General features: G+C 36.2%; 4 protein-coding genes across 4 annotated transcripts; 3 read left to right on the forward strand and 1 right to left on the reverse strand.

The window, feature by feature from the left end:
• The first annotated feature begins 1,041 nt into the window (after positions 1-1,041).
• LOC113303306 (actin-interacting protein 1-2-like) lies at positions 1,042-8,526 on the forward strand. The gene is made up of 6 exons (XM_026552338.1): positions 1,042-1,572; positions 2,294-2,455; positions 3,792-3,978; positions 5,590-6,009; positions 6,499-6,906; positions 7,641-8,526. The coding sequence occupies exons 1-6, from the start codon at positions 1,181-1,183 to the stop codon at positions 7,896-7,898; spliced, it is 1,827 nt and encodes a 608-aa protein (XP_026408123.1). The 5' UTR covers positions 1,042-1,180; the 3' UTR covers positions 7,899-8,526.
• A 361-nt stretch (positions 8,527-8,887) lies between these two features.
• On the forward strand, positions 8,888-13,083 carry LOC113303307 (anamorsin homolog). The gene is made up of 8 exons (XM_026552339.1): positions 8,888-9,037; positions 10,815-10,962; positions 11,294-11,454; positions 11,534-11,638; positions 11,764-11,923; positions 12,013-12,149; positions 12,521-12,595; positions 12,712-13,083. Exons 2-8 carry the CDS (start codon positions 10,827-10,829, stop codon positions 12,748-12,750), a joined length of 813 nt encoding a protein of 270 aa, XP_026408124.1. The 5' UTR covers positions 8,888-9,037; positions 10,815-10,826; the 3' UTR covers positions 12,751-13,083.
• Positions 13,084-14,287: 1,204 nt separating this feature from the next.
• LOC113303308 (protein S-acyltransferase 11-like) lies at positions 14,288-17,994 on the forward strand. Its single transcript, XM_026552340.1, has 4 exons — positions 14,288-14,440; positions 15,452-15,677; positions 16,753-17,051; positions 17,299-17,994. The coding sequence occupies exons 1-4, from the start codon at positions 14,423-14,425 to the stop codon at positions 17,779-17,781; spliced, it is 1,026 nt and encodes a 341-aa protein (XP_026408125.1). The 5' UTR covers positions 14,288-14,422; the 3' UTR covers positions 17,782-17,994.
• A 1,093-nt stretch (positions 17,995-19,087) lies between these two features.
• Positions 19,088-19,822, reverse strand: LOC113306128. The gene has a single exon (XM_026555104.1). The coding sequence runs from the start codon at positions 19,820-19,822 to the stop codon at positions 19,088-19,090; it is 735 nt and encodes a 244-aa protein (XP_026410889.1).
• Between the last annotated feature and the right edge of the window lie 5,972 nt (positions 19,823-25,794).

Raw genomic sequence — 25,794 nt, forward strand, 5'->3', positions numbered from 1 at the left:
CAGATACAGCACAACACAATACCCATTATTCATCACTGGTTGTCTCCAAAACTGAGTTGCAGATGCAAACCATCTTCTCAATTCAAACCAGATTCTTATCCACCACCAGAATTCATCTTCTACAGCTACAGTATCATACAACCTCCTACCAGAACTCTACTTCTCATCTTCTCAGACTCATCAACACAACACACATCAATTCTATCTCCACTTTCTGTAGCTTTTAGAGTAGCTGCAACTTCAACACTTGAACCCTACTTCGTCTCCAATGGATTCTAATTAAGAGTACAGACTGCAAATGACACTCTCACAAGAGATTAGGGTTTATATTGCAGAATACTAAAAAATCTAAAATACTTCAAATCACAACAGAAAAGGGAATAACAAACCTCAGATCTGAAGCGCTTCACTTGATCAATCCGATTAAGATAAGCTTACCTGAGGGTGGAGAGAGGCTTACGCAGGTGACAGTGAAACCATAAAATCAGATGATGAAAGAGTTCCAACTATGAACTCTCATAAACAACCTGAAATCAGATGAGGAAACCCTAAAATTTGATTAACAAACTGGACAACAAACCCTATAATCTGATTAACAAACTGAAACCTAAAATCGGAAAAACTTAACAAGAATTGTCCTCTTTTCTCAGTTTTAGGGAAATGAATAAGAGAAAACGTCTCTCGAATTCTTCACCTCTTGAATCAGCGCTGTTCTTCTCGTGCAGTTCCATTGTTGCTGCTGGTGATGATGGTGGTGGGAGAAGGAGACGGAAGAAAGAAGAAATCAGAGAAGAAGAAGAAAAGGTCGAAGGGTATGTTTGGCTTTTTTAAAAGTAACAAAAACTAAATTTACACATTATTATTTGGCTTGGGGTTTTTGTCCCAATTTTATTTGAAACGGTTTTTATTTGGTAGAAATAATATGACCGGTTTTTTCTTATCACTAGTTTGTTCACCTAGGGGTTTTGTCACTAGTTCTGTTTTTTAAATAATAAAAAAAAAAGAATGAATTGTGGACCGGAACCAGTGAATAAAATCGGAACCAAAACATTAAGGTCGAGCAAACCTTCTCATAAAGTCAGACTGAGAGATTCCATCTGTCAGTTATTTCATTCTCCATTTTTGTTGTTACCATAAATCTGAAGCCAAACTTGAGAGAGATAGTGAGAGAAAGAGAGTAATGGCGCAGCTTTCAGAGACGTACGGTTGTGCACCATCAACAGAAAGAGGAAGAGGGATATTAATATCCGGAGATATAAAATCAAACTCAATTGTGTATTGTAATGGTAGATCAGTTATCATTTTGTATCTTGATAGACCATTAGAAATTTCTGTATATGGTGAACATGCTTATCCAGTAACTGTTGCTCGTTTTTCACCAAATGGTGAATGGATCGCTTCTGCTGATGTTTCTGGTATTGTTAGGATTTGGGGAAAGAATAATGAACATGTTCTTAAAAATGAATTTAAGGTTTTATCTGGTAGGATTGATGATTTACAATGGTCTCCTGATAGTCAAAGGATTGTTGCTTCTGGTGATGGTAAGGGCAAATCTTTTGTCCGCGCTTTCATGTAAGATCTATCTCTCCATTCAATTGGTGTTTCTGATGATGATTTTGTGTATGCTACGGTTTTTGGTTTAGCTTGGATGAATCAATCATGTTTATCTAGATATGAATTTTTGATTGATAGAATTATTTTGTAGTGACATTTTGCAATGTCTTTGTTAACCACATTTTGCTAGCTAAATTTGTCATCGGTTTCGGTATTATTTGAGGTTGGGACATAAATCTTGCTTTGCCAGCTTAGACCTAGTTGTTTCAGGACTATCTGTTTGCCCAACAAAAGTGAAATTTTAGCTAGGTAACTCTCATAAGCTCATACAAGCCAAGTTGACTAGGTATATGCTGTTCATCTTGGACTCAATTCCGGCCAATACAGCCTGATTGCATATCTAGGAGAAATTCTAGGGTATATTTGAATGAAGACTTCGTTTTGTCCTCTTTGAATTGTATCGCTGATGGCTGATTTTTTAAACTATTGGAGCAACACATTTTTGCCTACGCTAAATGCTGGATCCTCTTTATGTATCATGAAATTTGCTACAACAGAACCATCTACCGCAGTATTGCGATGTTATGCAATTTTTCAGTAAAGAATGTGATCTCGTGAGATTTTTATTTCTGAAGGAACTCTCATTTGTTGGACACATACGGGACGGGGAAATGGCTTGTATTCTTATCATTACTTGCTGTTGGTATTCATCTGAAGTCAGCAATGATCTTGTATGTAGGTGGGACTCAGGTACTAATGTGGGGGAGTTTGATGGCCACTCGAGGAGAGTACTCAGTTGTGCTTTCAAACCAACTAGACCATTTCGGATTGTCACATGCGGTGAGGATTTTATGGTAAACTTCTACGAAGGGCCACCATTCAAATTCAAACATTCGTTGAGGTTAGTTGCATCAAATTTCTTGGATTTCTATTATTGCCTAGGAAATTGAGATGCTCTTTATACTTGAGATTTTTGTGTATGCAGTTGGTGGGTTTGCAAATGGAGCCAAAAACATTACTTTCCATATTCACCGGATTAAACATTATTTCCATATAGTTTTGGTTCTTTTCTTCTTCAAATAAAACTTAAATCTAGATGTGTATATCAACCTGAAACCTTGTTAGAAGTTAACCCTTATTCTGAAGTTTTTTTTTGGAGATGGATGTATGCTATGTACTTTTATTAGGTGAAACAATAGTGTGTACACTTAGATTAATAATTCCAGGTTGTCTTACTTACCAATCGTTAATTTAGCTTGCCTTGGGCCATTGGTCGGATCAAAGATTGGATTAGATGGGTTCTAATTGCAGGCATGGGTTACCTGAGGAGCATGAAACGTAGACAGCTACTTCACGTTTACAATAAAACGTACCTAACTGTAGCTCTGGATACAACTTTTCTTAATTTTATTGTTTTATACGACTTCTCAAGTTCCCAAGTTCTCATGAAAAAACCTAGAAAGTTGCTAAGGTGACAGTGTATATGGTGGTTTGCTGCTTTAACATATGTCCTATATCCATGGATGTTGAAGGTTGTTAAGCCGTATAGTCACTTGGAAAACCGGCATCTTCTGTTTAAAAAAAAAGACAGAACATAAAGCTGCTGGTTTGGTCTTATAGCGTATGTTAACCTCTCTGATAATTATTTATTGCTCAGATGACTAAAACCGTAATAACCTAAGGCAATGAACTAATGAAGTACCTAGAGGGGACACTTCATTGATCGGAAGGGGCACACATAAAAATGTATGTTCTTTGGTCACCGAACGTGGACACCGTAACAAATCCAAAACCGCAGTTTTCTGTCCTGTCTTTTATCCGCTGACTTTTGTCTATTGATTGATAAAAAGTGATGATTAGTTGGGTCAGGTGTTTAACAACTGTCATCCACGTACTCTATTCTGTAGTTTAAGTAAGCATGATATAAATTGATAAATACCTTGATATCATTTGTCAATTGGATTTGAATATTGCCATGGGTGATAATGCGTCATATACGAATATTGGGACAACTAAATACAAAATAACAACAGCACCAATAGTGATTATATGATCTGCAAAATTCTAATGATTATTGGTTAGATATTGTAAGCGAAGCCAAATTTTTTGACTCATTTAAAGTGATTTATTAATTAGATAATATTTAGAGTTGATTTAAAGTTTGGGGAAATTAGTGAAGCAAGGAGCTGTTGCTGCTGATATTATACTGCACTCAAACCTATTGTTATGACCTGCAGGGAGCATTCAAACTTCGTGAATTGTGTAAGATTTTCTCCAGATGGCAGCAAGTTCATTAGTGTAAGCTCTGACAAGAAGGGTATTTTATATGATGCTAAAACTGGAGAAAAGATGGGAGAACTTTCGCCAGAGGATGGACACAAAGGAAGCATCTATGCTGTGAGCTGGAGTCCAGATAGTAAGCAAGTAAGCTGTTTTTTCCCCTTGTTGCGTTCTGTTTGAATTACTGTCTCTGAAATTACCCGACAGAATACTACATACGTAATTTACAAGAAGAGTAAAACTGAAGTTTTAATAGGCTAAGTAAAAATATCTATATAACAGAATCAAAGCCACCACTTCAGTCTTAGATTTACACTTCATCACATATTTCAGGAAAAATTTATCTTCCTGATGACTGCATTGACTCATAATATTAGGTTGCTTCCAAAGTACATGAATATTTTACCGGAACTAGAGTTACTGTAATCCTGTAAAAAAGAAAACGTGATGCTTGATTTGTAGGAAGTTGTTAGAATCCAAATGTATCTAATACACATTTTAGACTCACTTTTACACATTGTTGCACAAATCAAGGGGGAGAATTGGCCTGAAGGACAAATAAAAACCAAAGAGAATCTTTCTAACTAGCCAGTTATACCAAGCCAAGGAATACTCACTCTAGTTTGCTTTAGTTTAAGTTTAGTTTGTATTATTAGTTTATACTAATAATCTTCGCTATATTTAGCGGTGAAGATTTATTTTTGATTGTATTTATATCAAAAGGAAATTTTTCACATGGACACTTTCTTAATTCATAAAAAATTTCTGGCATACTCCTATCCATCTTTCACAGAGAACAGATGTTTCAACTATGCACCGTAATATGAGCTTGAACATATCAATTTTCAGTAACACATATCTACCTTCATTTTTCATATTGCTTGAACATTGCATGCTGAAGATTAGCGTTTATTGTCATAAAACAACCAAATATGAGTGATGAGTTTTTCATTGATTTTTTTCTCCCCCTACTTAGTTAGTAGTTCACATTCATTTAGATATGATTATGCCGTTTAAAGAGCATGCATAGACCATTTTTTGTAGTTGTATAGGCACTTGGAGGTTTTGATCAGGAGCTAGACAGACCGACTAGGCGATCACATAAAGATAAAGAAAATAAACAGTTGGGAACAAGGCTGTGTGTGATCCGCCGTCATATATACATTACTTTTTTTTTTTTGGGGAAACCAGGACTAACAACAAACAAAGACAGTATCGTATAACCCCAATAGTGTACACAATGAGTTCATCAGTCCCGACTAAGCTCTGTTAGTTGAATCAGTAATTCAAGAATTAAATAACCTTTTCTCAGTCTGGTGATCCCGACTAAGCTCTGTCAGTTGTATAAGGGTTTACTGTTTGTGCATCTTCTGTCATTTTTTCTTTCTTTTTTTAAGAAAAAAAAGAAAAGGTAATGATTCAACAATATGTGGACAATTTCTTCATCTGGGATTTCCTCATTGGTTACATTTTTTTAATTTAGGTTGGCTAAATTAATAACCAAATTTAATGTTAAAGTCTTTGCAAGGTTGCTTTAATAGCTTTATTAAGCAGCACAAAACCTTGTATTAATTCGTTAGAAAACTGTCACACAGCACTAATTTCTTATTACTGTGGACCATATTAATAAGTTGCCTAGTTCCTGAATCGGCATGTTCCTTCGTCTCTCATTTTTTTCCCTGTTTGTTTGTCTGTCTGTTTGTCATGTTCCTAATCAATAAAGTTCTAGCTTGACCTGTGCTGATTGGCATGTAGGTATTGACAGTGTCCGCTGACAAGTCTGCAAAGGTATGGGAGATTGCTGAGGATGGTAGTGGGAAGGTGAAGAAAACTTTGTCAAGTCCAGGCTCAGGTGGAGTGGAAGATATGCTCGTTGGTTGTCTTTGGCAAAATGATCATCTTGTCACCGTTTCTCTTGGTGGCACTATTAATTTATTTTCAGCAGGTGACCTAGAGAAATCCCCATTATCATTTTCTGGACACTTGAAAAGTGTCAGTTCTTTGGCTGTACTTCCGGGACAGAACGTCGTGTTATCTAGCAGTTACGATGGTGTAATAGTACGATGGATTCAAGGGGTCGGATATAGTGGAAAATTAGAGAGGAAAGAAAATGCTCAAATTAAATGTTTCTCTGCTACTGAAGGAGAAATTGTTTCATCAGCATTCGACAATAAGGTAATTAACTGGTCAATTCAAAAATCTGTCTTTATGCTTTCGTTGGTGCTTTTTGAATTTGTAAACCCCTTGTAGGATTTTATGCACATTTGCTTTGTCTTGCCTATTGTTCATCCTCTCAATGCTCCACCATCTGTAGGCTTTCTCCGTATTATATCTTATAATCACTACAACTGCGTGCCCAAAAGCAAGTTAACTATATGCATGTATAGTATTTAGAATCGCAACCGTGCACAGTATTTAGTTTTTAGTTGGTATAAATCATTTAGCATGCATTAAAGGTTCAAACTCGTCAAAATTAAAACCTGGAATCAAGGGGTCGAAAAGAACAGACAAATTGTTGGCCTTGCAATCTGTAATACAGAGGTAATTGTTTCTTAATGCTCCAGTTATGGAGCTTGGAAAGCTATATACAAGATTAAAAAAGTATTTTTGGGTTTTGGCAGCAGAAAGTATTTCTGTAAATCCGCTTCTCTTTCAAAAACACAGGTATGGAGAATTCCGCTCCTTGGTGATCAATGTGGAGATGCGGAAGCCGTTGATATTGGGAGTCAGCCCAAGGACCTGAGCATTGCACAGCTTTCTCCCGAACTTGCTCTCGTTTCAACTGATTCAGGAGTCGTCATGCTTCGTGGGTTTAAAGTAGTGTCGACCATCGACCTCGGCTTTGCTGTGGCAGCATGCACAATTTCACCCGATGGAAGTGAAGCAGTCGTTGGTGGCCAGGATGGTAAATTGCATGTATACTCCATCAACGGGGATACACTTACAGAAGAGGCAACCCTTGAGAAGCACCGTGGTCCCATTACCGTCATTCGTTACTCAACGGATGCTTCTATGTTTGCTTCAGGAGATTCTAATCGAGAAGCTGTGGTCTGGGACCGTGTATCCCGAGAGGTAATCCTAATCTTTCAACCTCTTACTCATCTTCTGCTTTACTCACCATATCATCTTAGTAGGATCTCTAACAATTATGACTGGTTACCAAAAAAACTGCAATAAGAATTTTCAAAGAAGCTAAGGACTTATTCAACTTATAAACCAACCAAAAAGACTAGAAATTCTTTCACCATGAGTCTTTCACTTAAACTCGCGTGCTGCATAGTCTCACAAATCCTCGACCCAGTAAGCTAAGTTCTTGCTGTGCAGGGTCCTTGTTTCTCAGAAATGTTAGGTTTTGATTTTAGTTTGTTTGAGCCTTTTACTGCCAATATAAAAGTTACAACTAAAATTTTAACATTGATCCCCACAAAATTGAGGGATCTCTTGCATTTGCATCATGTTTCGAAAATGCGATATGCACACCTAAAATTTAGCCACCAAGTTGATACCACCGATGTGGCATCCTAAAAGTACGGATTTCTTTGTTTGATCGGTATCTGTTTTTCCATTCAATTTTTGTGGTGAATCCCACATGCTATCAAATAATATTGACTAGAAGAAGAAATCCATATTTTTAAGGTGCCACATCAGTGGTGTCCAATTTATCCATATAGTATTGCCCAGTAGTCTCCAGATATGTTACCGAGGGGTGCGTTTGGCAGTATTATGAATTGGTGTGAGTGTACACTTGAAAAGCATCTTGGACATCCTTATGTGAAACTCATATTGGAAGTTTATGTTTTTTGCAGGTAAAGCTTAAGAATATGTTGTACCACAGTGCTCGCATAAACTGTTTGGCTTGGTCTCCTGATAACACCATGGTTGCTACTGGATCGCTTGATACATGCGTCATTATACATGACATCAGCAAGCCGGCATCCAGCCGAGTAACCATCAAGGGTGCTCACTTAGGTGGGGTCTATGGGTTAGCTTTTACTGATAACTGCAGCATTGTGAGTTCAGGCGAGGATGCATGTGTGCGTTTATGGAAGTTAACACCACAGTAGCAATTGGAAGCACATGTCCTTGCAGGAGTTCAATAAGTGGTGATTGTGCAGAGGTGTTTTTTGTTGCTTGTTTTGTAGCTGTTTCTTACCCATTCTACTGTTGTCGCTGAGGTGAAAAAGGGGTAAAATTTAAGGAAAAAGTAAAATAAAGAAGGAAGAAGAAAACAAAAGAAACAAAAACAGTGATCAGACATTTATAACACTTGTGTGTTTATTTTGTCCATATTTCTTGTGAAAACGGGTTTCTTCAGGAGCTATGTCTGTGTTTGCAGCAAAAGTTGCTTCCTCTCAGTATGAACAATGCACACTTTTAAAGATCAAGAGAGGTATTATAGCTATTGAAGAGCTTGAAGAAACTGTAAAATCTTTGGTTCTTTTTGCGTTTGATTCGCTAATACCGGGTTTGTTGGTAATATCACTATCCTTATATGCCGAGGACATCAGGGTTATGATTCTAGTGTCTACATTCATTGAAATAGTGATTATTTTTTAGCAGAAAAAGTTGCTCACTTTTACTGCTTTTGTTGATGTGTCCATGCAACAAGATTGCCGTGTAACAACATTTTCTGGTAGTTTCTTTTGTTTGTTGTGAAAGTTGCGGTTGTGTTATTTCAAGTTTATTTTCCTATGTGGTTTGTCTTCCTTTCTATTATTTGCCTTTTCTTTTCCTGTTCAGTATCTGGCTTGAGTTGCTTTGCAAGTGCTTGGTAATGTGTAGAAAGCATCTAACTGCAAGACTGAAAATCTGAATCTACTTTTTTTTTTTTTAATCGGTAAGAATTTGGTGCTTGGTACCTTTTTCCAGACTCAGGTCACTGTCTCGTCGCCCAGTGATATCTGCCACTACCCAAAGTATGCCTTGTTACCTAGAATTGCGCGTGAACAAACCGCCTATACAAACGGCAAAAGAAAGAAACGGCACAATGAGACGCACACGTAACACGCGTAGTCTGTGTTTCGTGACCAACATATAAATACCTGGCGGCTATTTCTTGCTTTCATAAATCTATTTTTCCCCACCGAGCTTCTTTTTTTTGCCCTAATTCTGAACTAGATTTCTCGTAGTCTTCAAATTTTTACAGCGATTTCGTTCATATCTATCCGACGCAACAAGGAATCAGTAAGGATTAATCGTTAAGGTAAGATTCAGTTGATAAACTCTTTAGACATTTCCGTTTTTTCAATGTTTTCTTATTGTTATACTTTTTCTATCATTCTTTTCTTCTTCTCTGCAACTAGGTATTTTCTCTGCCAATCTCCTCTCTCTGTCAATTTCTCGTCCACGGCTGTCTCTTTTATCTTTGCAATTGAATTTCCTCGAAAATGGGTTCTTGGTTTTACTTTAATTATTTGTTACTCTAGGGTTTTACTTGAATGATTGCTAAGAACCACAATTAAAGATATGATCGAATAGGATATGAAATTACTGTTATCATAGAGAATTAGGTTTGTAAAACAGTGTTATGGTATTTAAAAGTAAATTTGGGTGTTTTTATATAATGTCTTCGCAGTTGCATATAGATTAGAGACTTGCTATGTATATACCTTCTGCTTAATGTTTTTATCAGTTTATTGAGGTTATGGTCTATTTTCTTTGGGTTTCCTCCTCAACAGTATATTAAATGTCCCATAAACATCCACTGCACCTTTCTCTTTGATGGCCGTTCACATCCATGTAGTATTGTGCTGTATCCAAGGCAACAGCAACAGTCCGCAATTCACCTTTAGGAGGTTTCCATTCATCTCTTTTCATTTTCCCAGTAAAATCATTCATGAGACCTCCCTCCTCATCGCTGATCTCAATAACTTCACAGCCACGTACAAACTGAATGCCAAGCCTCTCTGGCACACTTGATTTTCCAGCTTCCTCTGAACTGAGAGGCTCAAATGAAGGACGGATGGAGAGAAGAAACAACACATCATGCTCCTTAAGCGAGTTCCATTCAGACCTAATCTGTGCTTTATAACTGGAACTGCTGAATGTAACATCTGCCGTTACAGAGGCTGGCTTGACCTCTCCTATATTGGGTTTTTGAACCTCTTTAATCTTAAATTCCTTGATTGGCACTCCCATCCTTGACCAACCTCGAAAAGCAGTTTCACCCTCAACATTTATGTATGGAAGAAGATGTGGTTTGAACCTTGTTTTCTTGTTCGAGGTTCTTCGATTTCATCAGCTTGTTGTTGATGGTTGGGAGGTGTCTTCTGCCTCCTTGTTGTGTTCTTCTGTATCTGTTATTCTCCTTTTATAAAATTTCTTTTTACCGAGCAAAAAAAAAAAAGATGTGGAATTGCCTCCTGAATGTCTTCTCGATTGATTCAAGACGGAAAAGATTGAAGTTTCTCAGAAGATAATCATGGAATGTCAGAAACTGAAGATTTAACTTTGGGAGTGCCAGGCACCCTTCCCCAGAGTAATTAACACTTGGAATAAAGCTTTCATCCCACATTATCTGTTCATTTGGGTATAATGGAAGTGCATTTATGGCCTCCTTTTGAGACTGGCGTTTCTCAAAAAAGGAGACCATGACTTCAAGAAGGAAATCAACCTGCTAAAGCTGCATGTGATTTTTTAGTTCTATGTTACAGTTTGCATATTTCTATACGTATGTCTTTAACTTGACTCTAATTGCCAGTGCAATGTTGCAATCTTTGTATATCATTGTCTTCCCAATCCCTCCAAAAAGTAAGTCGGGCAATTTTTTCTTGCATGTTGCATCAACTCTAATTGCCATTGGGTTTAAGTTAATTGTGATGTCTGTGCTTGCTTTTTTGCGTTCTGTTCCGTTAGACACTTGTGCTTGTTTACTTATAGCTAGTCATGTTCTTTCTTGTCTTATAAACATGTAGCTCTGTATGTCACGGCTGTTGAAAGTATTGGAGGAAAGTAATCTAAATCTTTTGCTTTTTATGCAGGACACGGCTGCAATGGAGAGCAGTATACTAGTGTTTTCAGATCATGTTTTTGTGCCTGTCAGCGCAGTTATGGCTGCTATAGCAGAGCTCGGGGTCAAAGGAGATGGACAGAATGATCCCCTAATCCTCACCCAAGCTTCCTATCTAAGTATTTTCTTCCAACAATTTATACTTTGCTTAGAATTTCTAATTTCACTTTTGAAATTGTAATTTTAGTTATTACGTCTTCTCATTTGCTTGAAAGTACATAGGGGTTTAGTGTATGGTAGAATCTGTTTTGACTTTTTCAATGAGTGTACAGCCTGGTAGCCAAAGTGATTTGCGTGTTCTTAGAGATTTGGCTTTCTTTGAAAGTGTTTTAAGATATTAAGATATTCCGGAAAGGAGAAACTTCCTTGTTCGGGTCTCTGCAATTTTACGTGTCTATGCACAGTTGCCTCGTGCTCTTTACTGATACATGACTTGATGGCCTGAATCAGACAAGCTGCCAATGGAGTCAGTTTCAGTTGATATTGTCATTTACATTGTGAGAACTGTTGAGCTTCTTGATCATTTTCTTGAAGAAATCTCCAGAGTTCTGAAACCTGGGGGTACTGTCTTAATTCAGGCACCCCAACCTGCTTCAGTGAGCACGGATAAGGTACTTACTATTCTTTATAATTCTGTAATCTTAGTTTTTGTGAAGATTGCTTGGTCATTTTTTTATTATATTTTTATAGGTCAGCTCTACATTTGAGCGCAAGTTATTATTAGCCGGATACCTAGAGTTGCAAGTTCTGGACCTGAAATCCCTAGTACCAGAAGTAAATGTTCAATCTGTAACGGTGAGTTTTTCTTTTGTTCCCCTTTTTTTCTCACCATGACATCGTGTTGTTCTGTTCCTGTTTGGTTTCCTTCCTTATTTTCCTGCAAAATTTCTCCATGTTTACCTATATTACTATCTGTGCAGGTTAAGGCTAGGAAGCCCTCGTGGAAGATTGGGTCATCCTTTTCCATTAAGAAAGCAACCCCAAGTTTGCCTAAAGTACAGCTTGATGATGATTTGGATTTGATTGATGAAGACAGTCTATTAACAGAGGAAGACTTGAAGAAACCAGAACTTCCAGTCGGTATGATAATGAAAATTCTAATCTGTATATTCAGCTCCTTCTGATATTTTCCTTTAGAAGCTTTATGTGATACAAGTAGTCATGTGCAGTTGATGACTGTGAAGTTGGAAGTTCAAAGAAAGCTTGCAAAAATTGCACTTGTGGACGGGCGGAGGCAGAAGAGAAAGTTGTGAAGCTTGGGTTAACCGAGGAGCAGATTGAAAACCCTCAGTCAGCGTGTGGCAGTGTGAGTGTAGATTCTTCCCCTCTGCAGGGATGCATTTACCTTATAAAGCTGTTTGTGGAATCAATGGTTCTATATATGATTCAGTTAGTTTGTTATTTCAACTACAGTTTCTTATCTTGATTCCTAATATTAATGTGAAGAATCCACATAGAGTAGTTGGTAAAGTTTTGGCGAGAAGACTGATATGTAAGCTGGAAAAAATGATAGGGTTCAATTGGTTGGACAGATTTATTTTCGAAAACCATAATTGCTGTGCTCCAGCTTACGTTTTAGCCGAAACAGTTTTTTATAACTGCATGACACCTTGGGCAGCATGAGCATACTTACAGTTTATTATTCTTGCCTTAACAAGATTCTTATTCGTTATGCAGTGTGGACTAGGTGATGCGTTCCGTTGTGCATCCTGCCCATACAAGGGCCTACCGGCATTCAAGTTGGGCGAGAAGGTAAGAGATAAAGCTAGAGATATGACTCAATTTCTCTCCTTTTTCACACTTTATCATCTGTAACCAGATTCAGTTCCAAAGACTTGTTATGACTCAATTTCTCCTATTGGATGCAGGTATCCTTGTCTAGTAACTTTCTTGTTTCTGACTTCTGATCGTGGTACCGAAGGGAATGGCGGAGGATTTTGGTCTTATCATTTTGACGAGATGGTTTGAAGTATACAAGGGGCAAGAGTAATAATTTGGATGGATAGATACATAGATATATATACTTGCAGGATTCTAGGTATTCTGGTGTGTGCCCGTGATGTGTTAGATTGAATATTATGTAGTCTTCCGACAATCTTTTAACGGCTTTGGATTTCCTAAAATGTATTGTAATAATATGCTGTTTGGAGCTACTGATCGACTGAGAAAGAACTTAGGTTTTGGTTTCAAAGTTTTGAATTTGACAATGATCACTTCTTTTAATCGCAACTCAATTTTCTTGATAGCTTTATTAAGATCCCATCGGATTCTATTGAGAATTCTCATGTTGGTTTCCCTAAGGCCTAAGCTCGGGTGTAATTTATACCCTTGCTTCATGCTGAATTTGAATCTTCTTGGGGTCTATTGGCCCTGCCAACAAAATACTAGTGTCATAAAAAGACGTATTTTTTGAAGGCTATCATTGGGACGCCACACTGTTTGAAGGCTATCATTGGGACGTCACACTCCAATAGAGGGGCTTCACTTGGATTCTTAATGTACATAAAAAATGGTTATGGGATTCCTAACACATATATAAAATGTCTAGATTACCCTTTAACTAAAATAAAAACTTAAAAATCGTAGAAGTGATTTTACGTCCAGGTTCGGATTAATTCCAACGTAGAATTTTATTCGCATGTAATTTTACTTCCAGGTTGGATTAGTTCCAACAGTAAAAGCTCATTTTACGTCCAGGTTTCTTTTAATTCCAACCGTATAATCCGATTTTACGTCAAGTTTTCTTTTAATTCCAACCATAGAAGTGATTTTACGTCCAAGTTTGAATTATTTCCAACCGTAGAAGTGATTTTACGTCCAGGTTTGGATTAATTCCAACCATAGAATTTTATTTGCATGTAGTTTTACGTCCAGGTTTGAATTAGTTCCAATCGTAGAAGCTCATTTTACGTCCAGGTTTGGATTATTTCCAACCGTAGAAGTGATTTTACGTCCAGGTTTGGATTATTTACAACCGTAGAAGTTTATTTTACGGCCAGGTTTTCTTCCCACGAAAACTGTCCCAGAATTCACCAAGTATACAACAAAATTCATTAATTTAATTTTTATCTAATTAAGTTAAATTAAAATTAGCTAAATAAGGATTGTTTAGTCATTACAAAATTAGTTTAGATAAGGGATTTTTGATATTACTTATGAATGACCCGTTTTTATCCTATTAGATGACGTCCCTCTAAAAAAATGTGACGTCCCAATAATAATAGCCTTCTATTTTTTTTTTAACCAAGGAAAAAGACACTGCCGTTGCACTTTAAGATGAATGACTGCGAAGTGCGAAGTAGTAACATCAAATTTCAGTTTAACATGATTTTTTTGGACACTTGAGGGATACGTTGCAGATTTTTGGAAGCACAAGGATTATTCACCAAATAACATAATTTTTAGAGGGTTAATATCAAAGTTATACAATTAAAATAGAAAGAAAGGAGAAAAAAAACAGTGATTTTTGTTTTTACCATTTCTCTCTAGTTTATCAAATTCCAGTCAATTGAAGAAGAGAAAGGAGGTTGGTCATCCAATCTCTCTTTCTCCAACTCAATACCAAGCAGAAGATAGAAAATGGATGACACAGTTAAGGTATTATTCTCTCTTTATTATGCCCCCTTTGATTTCCTCTTTGTAGCTGAATTTGTTGATTAACAGATTTTCAGATTCTTCTAGTTTGATTCACAAAAATAAGAAGAAAAAACCCTAAAAAAGGCGCTGGTTGATTTAATGTTAAAAAAAAACTAGTATCCGATGATCTAAATAGTGGATATATCTGCCCTTATTTTTGTTGTTTGAGGAAATTATTGGAAATTTACAAGTTGGTCTTCAGGAAAAATTAAATCTTCTATAATATCTATTGTTTTGTAGTGTATTTTAAATATCTAGATAAATGTAGATTTGCACTCACAAACTTATTCTGTGGAGTACAAAAATATGGGGAAAAAGGGTATCTGATAAAACTGGCTTACTTTGTGTAATTTGGAAGTTTCATGGATATTATAAGTGTACAGTTTAGCAATTTTTTTTGGTTTGGGAAATGTCCTAATGTAGAAAGAGATCTTAAAGACGAAATTGGAAAGATGATTAGATTAGTAATAAAAAAAAGTAAAATTTGATTTTGATGCTTTCGTGATGCATCCCAATCCCCATTTTCACCCACTTGGATAGAGGGTTTTATCTTGCTTAAGTATTCTGGAGACCCGCATATAGTTTCTTGAACAAATCTAGTGCCTTATTCACATTTATTCGGTGCTTCTAGATAGGTGGTTTTTTGATGCAGCCAAGAGAGTCCACCTCATATTTCTTGTTAATGGGTAAAGGAGATGATAGGTAGTAGAAGTGCACACAAGTAACTTGCATGCGAATATGTAAATGGAATGGAGGTCTATGTAAAAGCTATTTATGTCGTGTATGTCCTTTCTATTTTTATCATGCCAGAACTTCACTATTTTCTTTATGCAACCGTATTTCTTGTGTTTTTGTTTTACTTTTATTACTATATTTTTATATCCAGTTATTGTGCTCGTTTCTCTGTTTTATATTATTCTATAGGCATTAATCATGTGTATATTCTTTCTTTGTCTTTCCATTGATATCTAGGAGGAGCATCACGTAACATCCATATCAGAAGATCATGAAACAACCTGCTGGGGTTGTGGATTGCGCCTTCTTCTTCCTTCTTATACTCCTATTTTCAAGTGCGGTTGGTGTGGGGCCATAACCAACCAAAACCCACTGAAGCACAACAACAAGTACCTTCGATGGAGGCATATACGAGACCGGTGCTTTATTGCTATCCTTCTCATATTCATGCTCTTTGTGATATGTAAGGCATCAAAACTGTTTGTTTCCCTTAAGCTCCGCCTTGCTGATATTTTCCCCACCTTTTGCAAAATTCTTAGCCTTTTTTGCATGAAAGTGCTAATACGTAAATGAGATAATTGTTCTGTTGACTTCTAGTGAACAGACAATAATGGTTACTCGTACAATATCTTTTATACTCTTTCTTTTCTCAATAACATCTGGATAGAGCTAATAAGGTCCAATGCTTATTTTGAAGTCATTTTCTGATGTTATACAATTATGTTAGTGGAATCATTTAGCTTGTTAATACGGACAAATGACAAAGCAAAATTTAACAAGTTGGGGGTAAAATGACATGTAAATCCAGGATGGTAAGAAAGATATAAGTATATTATGAAGGATCATATAGAGGCTAGAGGTGTTTTAATAGAAGGTATCTTAGTAGCAAAATTTAAAAAAGAGCCAAAGCTAAAAGGATATGTGATGACCAAGTATGTGATATATTACTCCAGTACAGGGAGGGTTTACACTTTTAGAGGTTACATATATTTTCTGCAGATGGTATCATAATTCACTATTAGATCAAGCATACAGTTTTCTCTGGTTGAGAAGAGAGTCTGATGTATTTCAGCATGCTGTGCTAAGGTGTGGTGTTTGGATATTAGCTTAGGGCGTTCTATGTTTGAAGAGCTTTAAAGGCTTTAAAATGAAACTTAGTGGGTATCCATCTCTTGCAAATGGTGCCTTACGGCATTCCATGACCAAGGCATTATGTATTCCGCAAAACCTTGGGCAATGCGGTTCTGAATTTAGTTAATTGTCAAGATATTGGTCATTTTTTCGCATTGTGGGTTTCCCATTTATTGTTACCTAAAAAACCAATTTGTAATATTATACGAGTATCTCTCTTTAGTAGCCTTGTGTTTGTACTGACTCCTGATTTGATTAATCTTGACCTCTATGAGTATTCTGGGGTCTGTACTTCATGAACTCGACATTATTACCATCACTAAGATGCACACATTCTCCAAGTTATGTCTGATTTTGTTTATGTTGAATCTTATTTGTCGACTAATGATCTTGACAGAAAAATGCAGGTGGCGGTGTGTGGGCTGTCTACCCTGTGATATTATCTGAGAGCTATTTTCGTGGGATTCTTCACTGTACCATAACAATGTTATTGTCGATCAGCACTATTTCTAGTTTTAGTCTCGCAGCATCTCGACCTCCAGGGCCACCGCCAAACGTACCATGGGGTAGCTATCCGGTTGTCGAGAAAGGTGGCCTTGAAAACTACAGCTTCTGTTCATATTGCTCAAAACCAAAGTCACCAAGAGCACATCACTGTCGATCATGTGGAACGTGTGTGCTTGACATGGATCATCATTGCCCATTTGTAAGTTTTCATCACCTTTGTCCTGAATTCTGTAGATTACCTAATTAAATAGTTAAGAAGCATATGGTCATACTGTTCTCCATTCCATTTTGGCCTAGAAAGTCTCCGTCGCTTTCGAGCCTTGAAGTCTAATTATTTACCTGGTGTTTACTCCCATGGCCTACCTTCTTGGATATTATGGGGAGCCCTGCGCTTTCTATCACTTTGTTCTTTTTCTCAATCCTGTTTCCCATGTGCTCTTTTTCAGATTGGGAATTGTGTGGGTGCTGCAAATCATCAACCTTTTATTTGCTTCCTGTTCGCTGCCGTACTCAGTACAATGTACATATCCATTATGTCGATTTCTGTGGGCTGTCAGCTGTGGCCGCCCCTAGATCATGAACCCATTCGCCGTATCACCACCGGCAGCAGTCATTCTCCTTTCATTATCATGAGAGAGATTATGTTTGCTTTCTTGAGCTCAGCAGTCTTATTATCTGCAAGAGGACTAGTTCTTGCTTATCTGTTCGTTGCCAGTATATCAGTGGGGATAGGGTTAACTATACTATTGTGGCAACAACTCAGTTACATTTATCAGGGGAAGACTTACTTAAGTCATTTAAGTTCACGGGCAGATGAGCCAGTTGGGGAGAGAGGATGCCAGAATATTTTTCGGTTTTTCGGTTACCAATATTCCTTTTCTCGATACTTGCCACGATTTTCTAGAACTAAAAAGATTCACAAGAAATGAAAAAATTGGCTTCATGAACTGCAAACCTGTAATTTTGTATCATAGTTGGATGTTTAGTTCAAAGCAGGGATGGGCCTATGAAGGGGCTAACTGAGGCTCTAGCCCGTCCCTTGATTTAACCCAAATCATTTTTGATAGAGGGGATTTGTATTATTACTTGTTACTCACTCCGTTCCATTTTAGACGAGTGTTTAGGGTTATTTTTTTGTTCCACATTATTTGATAGTTTTCATATCTTCACCACAAAACTACCATCAATACCCTCACCTTTTGTCTTGGAACCATAAGTTTATTTTTAAGCACACTAATAGCAATTAATGTTTGAAGACTTTTCTCAAGGGCATAAATAGAAAATTTTAATATCTCTCTCCCTTTCTTAATCTGCGTGAAAACTCCAAAAACATCGTCTAAAGTGGAACAGAGGGAGTATTACGTAACAACAGTTTATTATTCAGTTTTATTCCTCCAATACCAAACCTCTTTCTGATTAGATTTTTTGCTTCTTTTAACATGAATCCCTAGTATATAGATAGATCTAATGATTTCATCCAAAATCAATTTTTAGGTTTTTATTCCGAGAAATCATGTGAATCTTTGTCTCATACTCAATTTTCTTTATGATTTTAATCTTTTATCGATGTTACAATGTTCTGATTAACAACTTTTAATGTAATTTCAATATACTTTTCATTGATTTTATCGAGATAACTTTTGATTTCCTCTGTTTTTAAGTCATACAGTGCATAAATTTCTAAGATATTTAGCACTCTTGTTTTCTCCTTTTAATTTATCCCTTCTCACCTCCCAAAACCTGATTGGTAGGTGATAGGTTTTTTTTGCACGGCTCAAGAGCGGAAGGTGCATGATCAATTTGGGTTGTTTCTTAAGTAGTGGTAGAAGTTCTGACAAACTAGTTTTTTTTTTTGTTGAAACTGAAAGAAAAAATATATTGATAGTTAAGAGTTTACATAAGATGCTTCCTCTACCAGTAAACTAATAATGTTATCAGGAGGATTAAATAACCAAACTCTATTAAGTTTATCAATTCTGGCTATCTTGGACAACACGTCCGCTATTTTATTCTTCTCTTTTTGCACGCAAGTACAGTGCCAAGAGCTAAATAGTTGAAATCAGTTCTTAATGTCTCTGATAAGATTGCGTAATCTCCAGTCTATGTTATAATCATCATTTTTGATAGCATCGACCACTAGCTTTGAGTCCAGTTCGAAATAAACCTCTTGGAAATCCATCTCCTTCGCCCACTTTTCTGCTTCCCATAAATCACTGTACTTTGCATGCTCGGTCCCTATGATTCAACTAGATAGATGCATCTGGATCCTTTGTGATATCCTGCAAAATCACACATAATTAGACTAATACTACCAGAATTACTAAGATAGGAGCCATCATAGTTAATAGTAAAACCTCCAGCAGGAGGAGGAGACCAATGCAAGTTATATCTGTTTTTCCCATTTGCGCTGTTAGGCTTTTTATGCGACATTTCAATATATTCTGCTAAGAATTTCCTGCAGTTCTGGATGATGATATCTGCAGTGGATGATATTTCTTTAAAGATTGTGTCATATCTCTGAGTCCAAATACACCAGGAGACTATTGTTATTTTGCATATTTCATCCTCAGTGATATGGCCAGCTTGGATATTATCAAAAAGACTGCAAATCCAGTCCTCAAGGTTGATATTATCTGGAGTATGGATACTAAGAAGACCAAACCAGACAAGTTTCACCATAGAGCAGTTGAGAATGCAGTGAGAAGCAGTTTCTATCATTTGAGAGCAGAATGGACAGCTGTAATCTCCCTTTTGAATTGCATAGGATAGCTTATCTCTGGTAGGAAGAAAGTTCTTCACATACTTCCGTAAGAACTGGTTAATTCTTCGGAGTAAAGGAAGCTTCCATAATTTTTTAAAAATACTCTTCATTCTAGGTGCAACCACTGCATTATTGTTTTTCTCTTCATACATCTTTTTATAAGAAGATTTCATTGTGAATTTACCACTTTTCTCTAATGTCCACACCATCTTATCTTCATAATGAGGAAAAATTGGCATGTTAAGGATAAGTCTTGATGTGTAATCTTCAAAGGGACAGAGAATTAAACCAGAGTTCCATCTTGTAGAGTCAGGAGAAAAAAGTTGATATACGTACTTGTAATGCTCAGCAGTTGTGACACCATATTTGCGAGTAGGAGGATCATTAAGTCCCTGTACCCAGCTATGTTTCCATATGAGAATTTTATGACCATTCCCAATGATCCAAGAACTATATTTCTTGATGAAGTTCAACTCAGAACTGATGCTAGTCCAGGACCAAGTTGAGGATGAATTTTTCTGAAGATTAAAAATATCACCATCTGGGAAGTACTTAGCTTGTAAAGACTTTAAACAAATTGAGGTGTGATCAATACATAGTCTCCAAGCAGACTTTGCTAAGAGAGCTCTGTTAAAATTGAAGATCTATAAAACCTAAACCACCTTTCTCTTTAGGAGCATTCACATTTTTCCAAGTAATGAACTTCTTGCCTTTGTTAGTCTTCTTTTTCCTACAGAACTTTTGTTGAGTAGCATTCATCTTATTTATATTAGTATCTGGGAGCTTGAAGCTTGTCATATGATGAACATGAATAGCATTAGTGACATTTCTAACCATAACAGATCTAGCATCTTCAGACATATTAATGTATCTCCATCTAGATAACCTGGTATCCATTTTGTCAACAAGAATAAAGAAAGGAATTCTCTTGTTTCTTCCAATAAATAAAGGTAGGCCTAAATATTTTTCATCATTAAGATTTAACTGTTTGACTTGAAGAATACCACTAACTGTCTGACAATATGAAGGACTCATGTTCTTGCTGAAGTAAACTGCAGATTTGAAGAAGTTTATTAGTTGCCATGAACATGAAATGAAATCTTCAATTACCTTAAGCATTTTTCTTGTTTGTTCTAGGTTTGCCTTGCAGAATAAGAGACAGTCATCTGCAAATAATAAGTGATTAATCTTAGGTGCCGATCTAGAGATTTTCATCCCTGTTATTTGCTTGGTGACTTCACAGTGATACAAATATCTTGAGAATGCTTCCATTTCCAAAATGAAAATATAAGGGGATAAGGGGTCCCCTTGTCTAATACCTCTTGAAGGCTTGAAAGAACTTGAAGAAGAGCCATTTATCATGATCTCAATTTGAGTGGTGGAGATACATTCAGAGATGAGATGGCAGAATTTGTCACAAAACCCAACTTTCTTGAGAACTTCTATTAGAAAGACCCATTATATCCTGTCAAAGGTTTTTGACATGTCCATTTGAAGTGCTAGATGTCGAGATCTTTCTTTTTTCTTCTTCACAGCTTGAACTAGTTATTGCACCATACATATATTTTCAGATATCAGTCTTCCAGGAACATAAGCTGATTGCATTGGAGAGATAAGGTTTAACATATGCTTCTTTAGTTCAGTGCCATAACTTTTGAGATGATCTTATAGACTGTATTGCATAGAGCAATAGGTATAAAGTCTTCTGGCTTCTGAGGAGAGTTTATTTTAGGAATCAATGTAACTCTTGTATTATTAATCTTCTTTAAGAGATGACCTGAATGAAACAAAGCCTGTACCATTTTACACACATCATCCTTAACCACTACCCATTGAGTTTGATAAAAACCTGGAGGAAAACCATCAAGTCTAGGAGAGGTCCAAGGTTCCATTGACATTAAAGCATTGCGTATTTCTTTTTGATTTGGGATTTCTGAAGCATCATTCTCTTGCTGGTTGATACAAGAAGGGATATGCTGAATAAAATGATAACTATCTGAAGAATTTGAAGTAGAACTGATGCTCTTGAAATGAGTGACCAGAAGTTGTTTAATTGAAGACCTGTCTTGACACCAAGAGCCATTAGGTGCTTGGAGTGAATCAATTTTATTTCTGACTCTTCTCTGATTAGCTCTGATGTGGAAATATTTTGAGTTCTTATCCATACATTGTAGAAAGTATCTCTTGACTTCTGCCTGTTTGAGATGTCTTGAATGTCATTAAGTGCCTCAATTTGTTTCTCTATAGATAAAACCTGAGAAGTTTGATTTCCTTGAATATCAACTGCCTGAAGTTTAGATAGTTCAAGTTGAAGCTCAGAGATTCTTGATTGAATATGCCCAAAGGTGGACTTACTCCATTTAGACATGAGATGTCTAGTATTATTTACATAAGATGCTGAGCCTGAAATGTTAGAGTTCCAAGCATTCATAATTTCATTTGCACAAGAATCATTTTGTATCCAGTGTTCAAAGAACTTCCAGTTTCTACCCGGGGACATTATATAACTATAGAGAGATAGCATTATAGGAACATGATCAGATCCTAGTTGTGCTAGGTGTCTCAGAGCAACATCATGATATTTAATCATAAAGTCACTATTGATTAGAGCTCTATCTAATCTAGATTTAAATTTTCCTGTGCAACGACTATTACTAGATCAAGTGAAAGCATTTCCACTAAAACTCATGTCATGTAAGTCAGATTGTAATGTGATCTAAAACTTCGAAAGAAGTAAGGGGGGAGCTTGTATTTCTATCCAACACATTCATAGTAATATTTAGATCTCCTATAAGAACCCAAAGGATAGACACAAAGGTACTGAACTTTTGTATGTAACTCCATTGAGCTGGTTGATCTTTAATGTATGGGGTGCCATAAACGCAGGATAGAAACTATTCTCCTAGAGCAGGATCATTGTTTACTGTAGCATGAATCATGTTACTAGAAGAGTTAACAATATCCAGTTGAAAGCCATCTTTCCAAAGCAGAATGATACCACATGCTTGTCCTATAGAGGGCATATAACAATTATTGGGTAATCTTAGAAAGTTTGTAAGAGAGTTATCATATTATCATTAATCTTAGTTTCACACATAAAGATAATATCAGGAGAATAAAAGTTATTTAGATGAAGAAGATGATCTCTAGTTTCCTTTCCTAAGAATCCAACTTATAATTTTCATGATTTTTATCCGTACAGGGAACTTGATACTCAAGCTAGTATATAATTATCTAAGAAAATCAATGAGACGCTCGTTCAGGTCAAAGAAATTGAATGCACTGGAAATATCTAAAATGTTGAAATTTATAACAGAAGACAATAAATGTGATGGGGATTGTGAAAAGATTATTACCAAAACATTTGGAGTAACCTCATTCACCTCATGGAAATTCTCCCTTATATTGGCTCGCCCTTCTTCTATCATATCGTGCTCCATACCATCAAAGTCAGTTTGATTTGGTGGATTCTCAGTATCTCTCTCCATGATAGTTTCTTGTTCATCAACTCTGGACCTTTTGTGATTTCTATTAAGTTCCTCATCTTATTCTTGAGTTGCACATAACTTTATACTAGCTTAACAGATTCTTTGTAGAAGTACATCCAAATCTTCTATGATATTAACTCCATAAGCTTTGGCCAATTCATGAATGTATTCGATATATTCTTCATTGGTAAACCTTCTAATCATGAGATCATCAGTTGTGTTTGTACATTCTTCTTCATTGTGGTATACAATGTAACATTTAGGACACATATTATGTGGTTGCCTCTCCTAATGAAAACGAATCCAAGTTTGGCCTCCTATAGCATTGTTTCCACCATCCTCCTCTATGAAGAGGTTTAGCTAACTTGATCTTAATTCTTGCCGAAATTGTGCTCCCGTAAGAAGGTTTACAATCTTCTGGGTCAGTCCAGATTTTGTTTCCGAGTTCTTAAATGGCTTCATTCACCACAGCTAAGGAGTGATGTTCTAGGAGAATGTGTTGAAACTGGACAGTCCGTTCTTGTTCATCAAAGACCTAATCCTTCACAGGTATAGATGCATCATACTTTTTCAGATTCAAGTGATCCTTAAGGATATTCCAAGGACCCTTCTTCAAGACAACATTCATAACCTCTACCGAGTTGAATTTAAAGAGAAAAATATTACTATCCAATCGTCTTATCTCTTTTACTCTGTACATATTCCAGAGGGTTTTGATTTCTTTTCTGACAGAATCAGTTTCTACCAGATCTTTTTTGAAGAGTTTTCCTATTAGAGTTATGTTCAACCCATCCGAGGCTTCTGAAATGGATGCTTTTGCCCCAACAACTCTTCTCATTTGTCTAGCGCAGATATCTCTTATTTTTGCATTATGCATCTTTGAAGTAATAGCTGAGATTTGAGAGTTAGAAGAGGAAGCCATTTCTGGTAAACAAGGTTTTTTATATGAAGCAAGAATGATATGAGATGAACTAGGATTATACCCTGTTGGCAATATATATATTAAAACATGATGACTGGAATATGAAAATGGTTAATAGGATATATTTTGTTTCCAGAAATATTGGGGTAAAAATCTCTTCAAAATTTTGCATGGGGATATTATTTGACTGCATGGGATACGACTGAGAATTGGTTTTCCTAGAGTTACGGAGCTTCCTAGGGGGAATTTTGAAATTTTGAATTTTAAATCTTCCTCCTTCTTCACGTTGACTCGAATCGGATCTACTGAGTTATACCAGAAGATCAAGAAAATATTGTTGAAATCATATACATGATAAAGAGAGACATACTGAGAAATACTATTGTAATCCACCCCGACTTTGATGGCATGAAATACTTCATCATACGGATTAATACACTTGAATGTTGGAACAATAATGTTACAAGAAGAAGAAGAAGAACTTTGGAGATAAAGGTCCAATACTGAATGCTTTCCATGATAGTGGTGAATATAGGGGCCCTGAAAAATTAGTAGATCATGGTTTTGTAAGTTGCGAAAAGAAATAGAAATCAAAACAGAATAAAACGAGAGAAAATAAAGATTATCTCATAGAGTTTTGAACTTAAAGAATGTCCAATAAGATCATATGGAGAGGGAAAGAACAAAGAAAAAATAATTTTCCATAAAAAAAACTGAAACTATAAAAGCAAATCTAATCCGGAAAAGGGATAAATAAGAGGAAAATGATGTAAATTTTTTTATTGAGTCAACTCAGATTCGCCGATTCGCATAGCTCCTCTCTGAGTTTTTACAGCAAGAATCATCTATCACTCACTCTCTCCACAAACTAGTGTCTGAATTCCACGCTTTAATGATTATCCTTTTAGCAAGTTAAGTTATTCCTCTCATAGAAGAAGATTATGCATAATCTATTTCAAATTCTTTGCTCCCAAAAAATAATCATTACTTTGAATCCATTTTCGTATCAAGACCAGTCCAAGTTTAGTCCAACACTTAATCTCAGTCTATATCAAATTTCTTGCATGCTAAACACTTGGAAAAATATTCTTATGCAGTGTTTAGTTCTCCATATTTATTATAAATTTCATCCATTTCATCCTATGATAAAAAAAATCATATCATAGTGCAACAAAACAAAGCCATCTATGTCATTCCCTTACTTGCATTTATTTAATCTTATGTCCATTCTCAAAGGGAAGAAGACGTGTCAAGTGTTGCAAAACTTTCAGCTTAACTAGCAAAGAATTGTTATGTATCTCAAAAAAACACTAAGCATGTCACTTTAGAAAGAAAGGGAAAGTTTATAAAATCTTTTGCTCTTATCGGTCTTATCTGTAGAGAGGATTCAATAATATTTATAGGTGCTCTAAAATTTACTCTCAGAGCTATCTGGGGTTCTGATTATGAAGTAGTAATAATCAATACAAATAGGAGAAATGTTTTTGTTTTCAAAATCCAGAATAGAAAGATTTATCATAGGATTTTAAGAGGAAGACCACACTCAGTTCAAGGTCATCTTATGATGCTGATGCCATGAGAGTTTCACATGAATGTGCATCAAATTATCTTCAAGTTTAAAGTTTTTTACATTGAATTCAGAGTGAGAGTTGATCTAGATAGAGACAACATTCCTTACAAAGTGAATTCTCAAGCTGGAGAGCTGTTAACTATATTCAATAGTGACTCAACTAGAGTTGTCAAGGCTAGAGTTAGAGTGGTTGTGAACTTA

This window comes from Papaver somniferum, chromosome 8 (genome assembly GCF_003573695.1).
Source record: "Papaver somniferum cultivar HN1 chromosome 8, ASM357369v1, whole genome shotgun sequence".
In the NCBI taxonomy this organism is placed as follows: domain Eukaryota; kingdom Viridiplantae; phylum Streptophyta; class Magnoliopsida; order Ranunculales; family Papaveraceae; genus Papaver; species Papaver somniferum.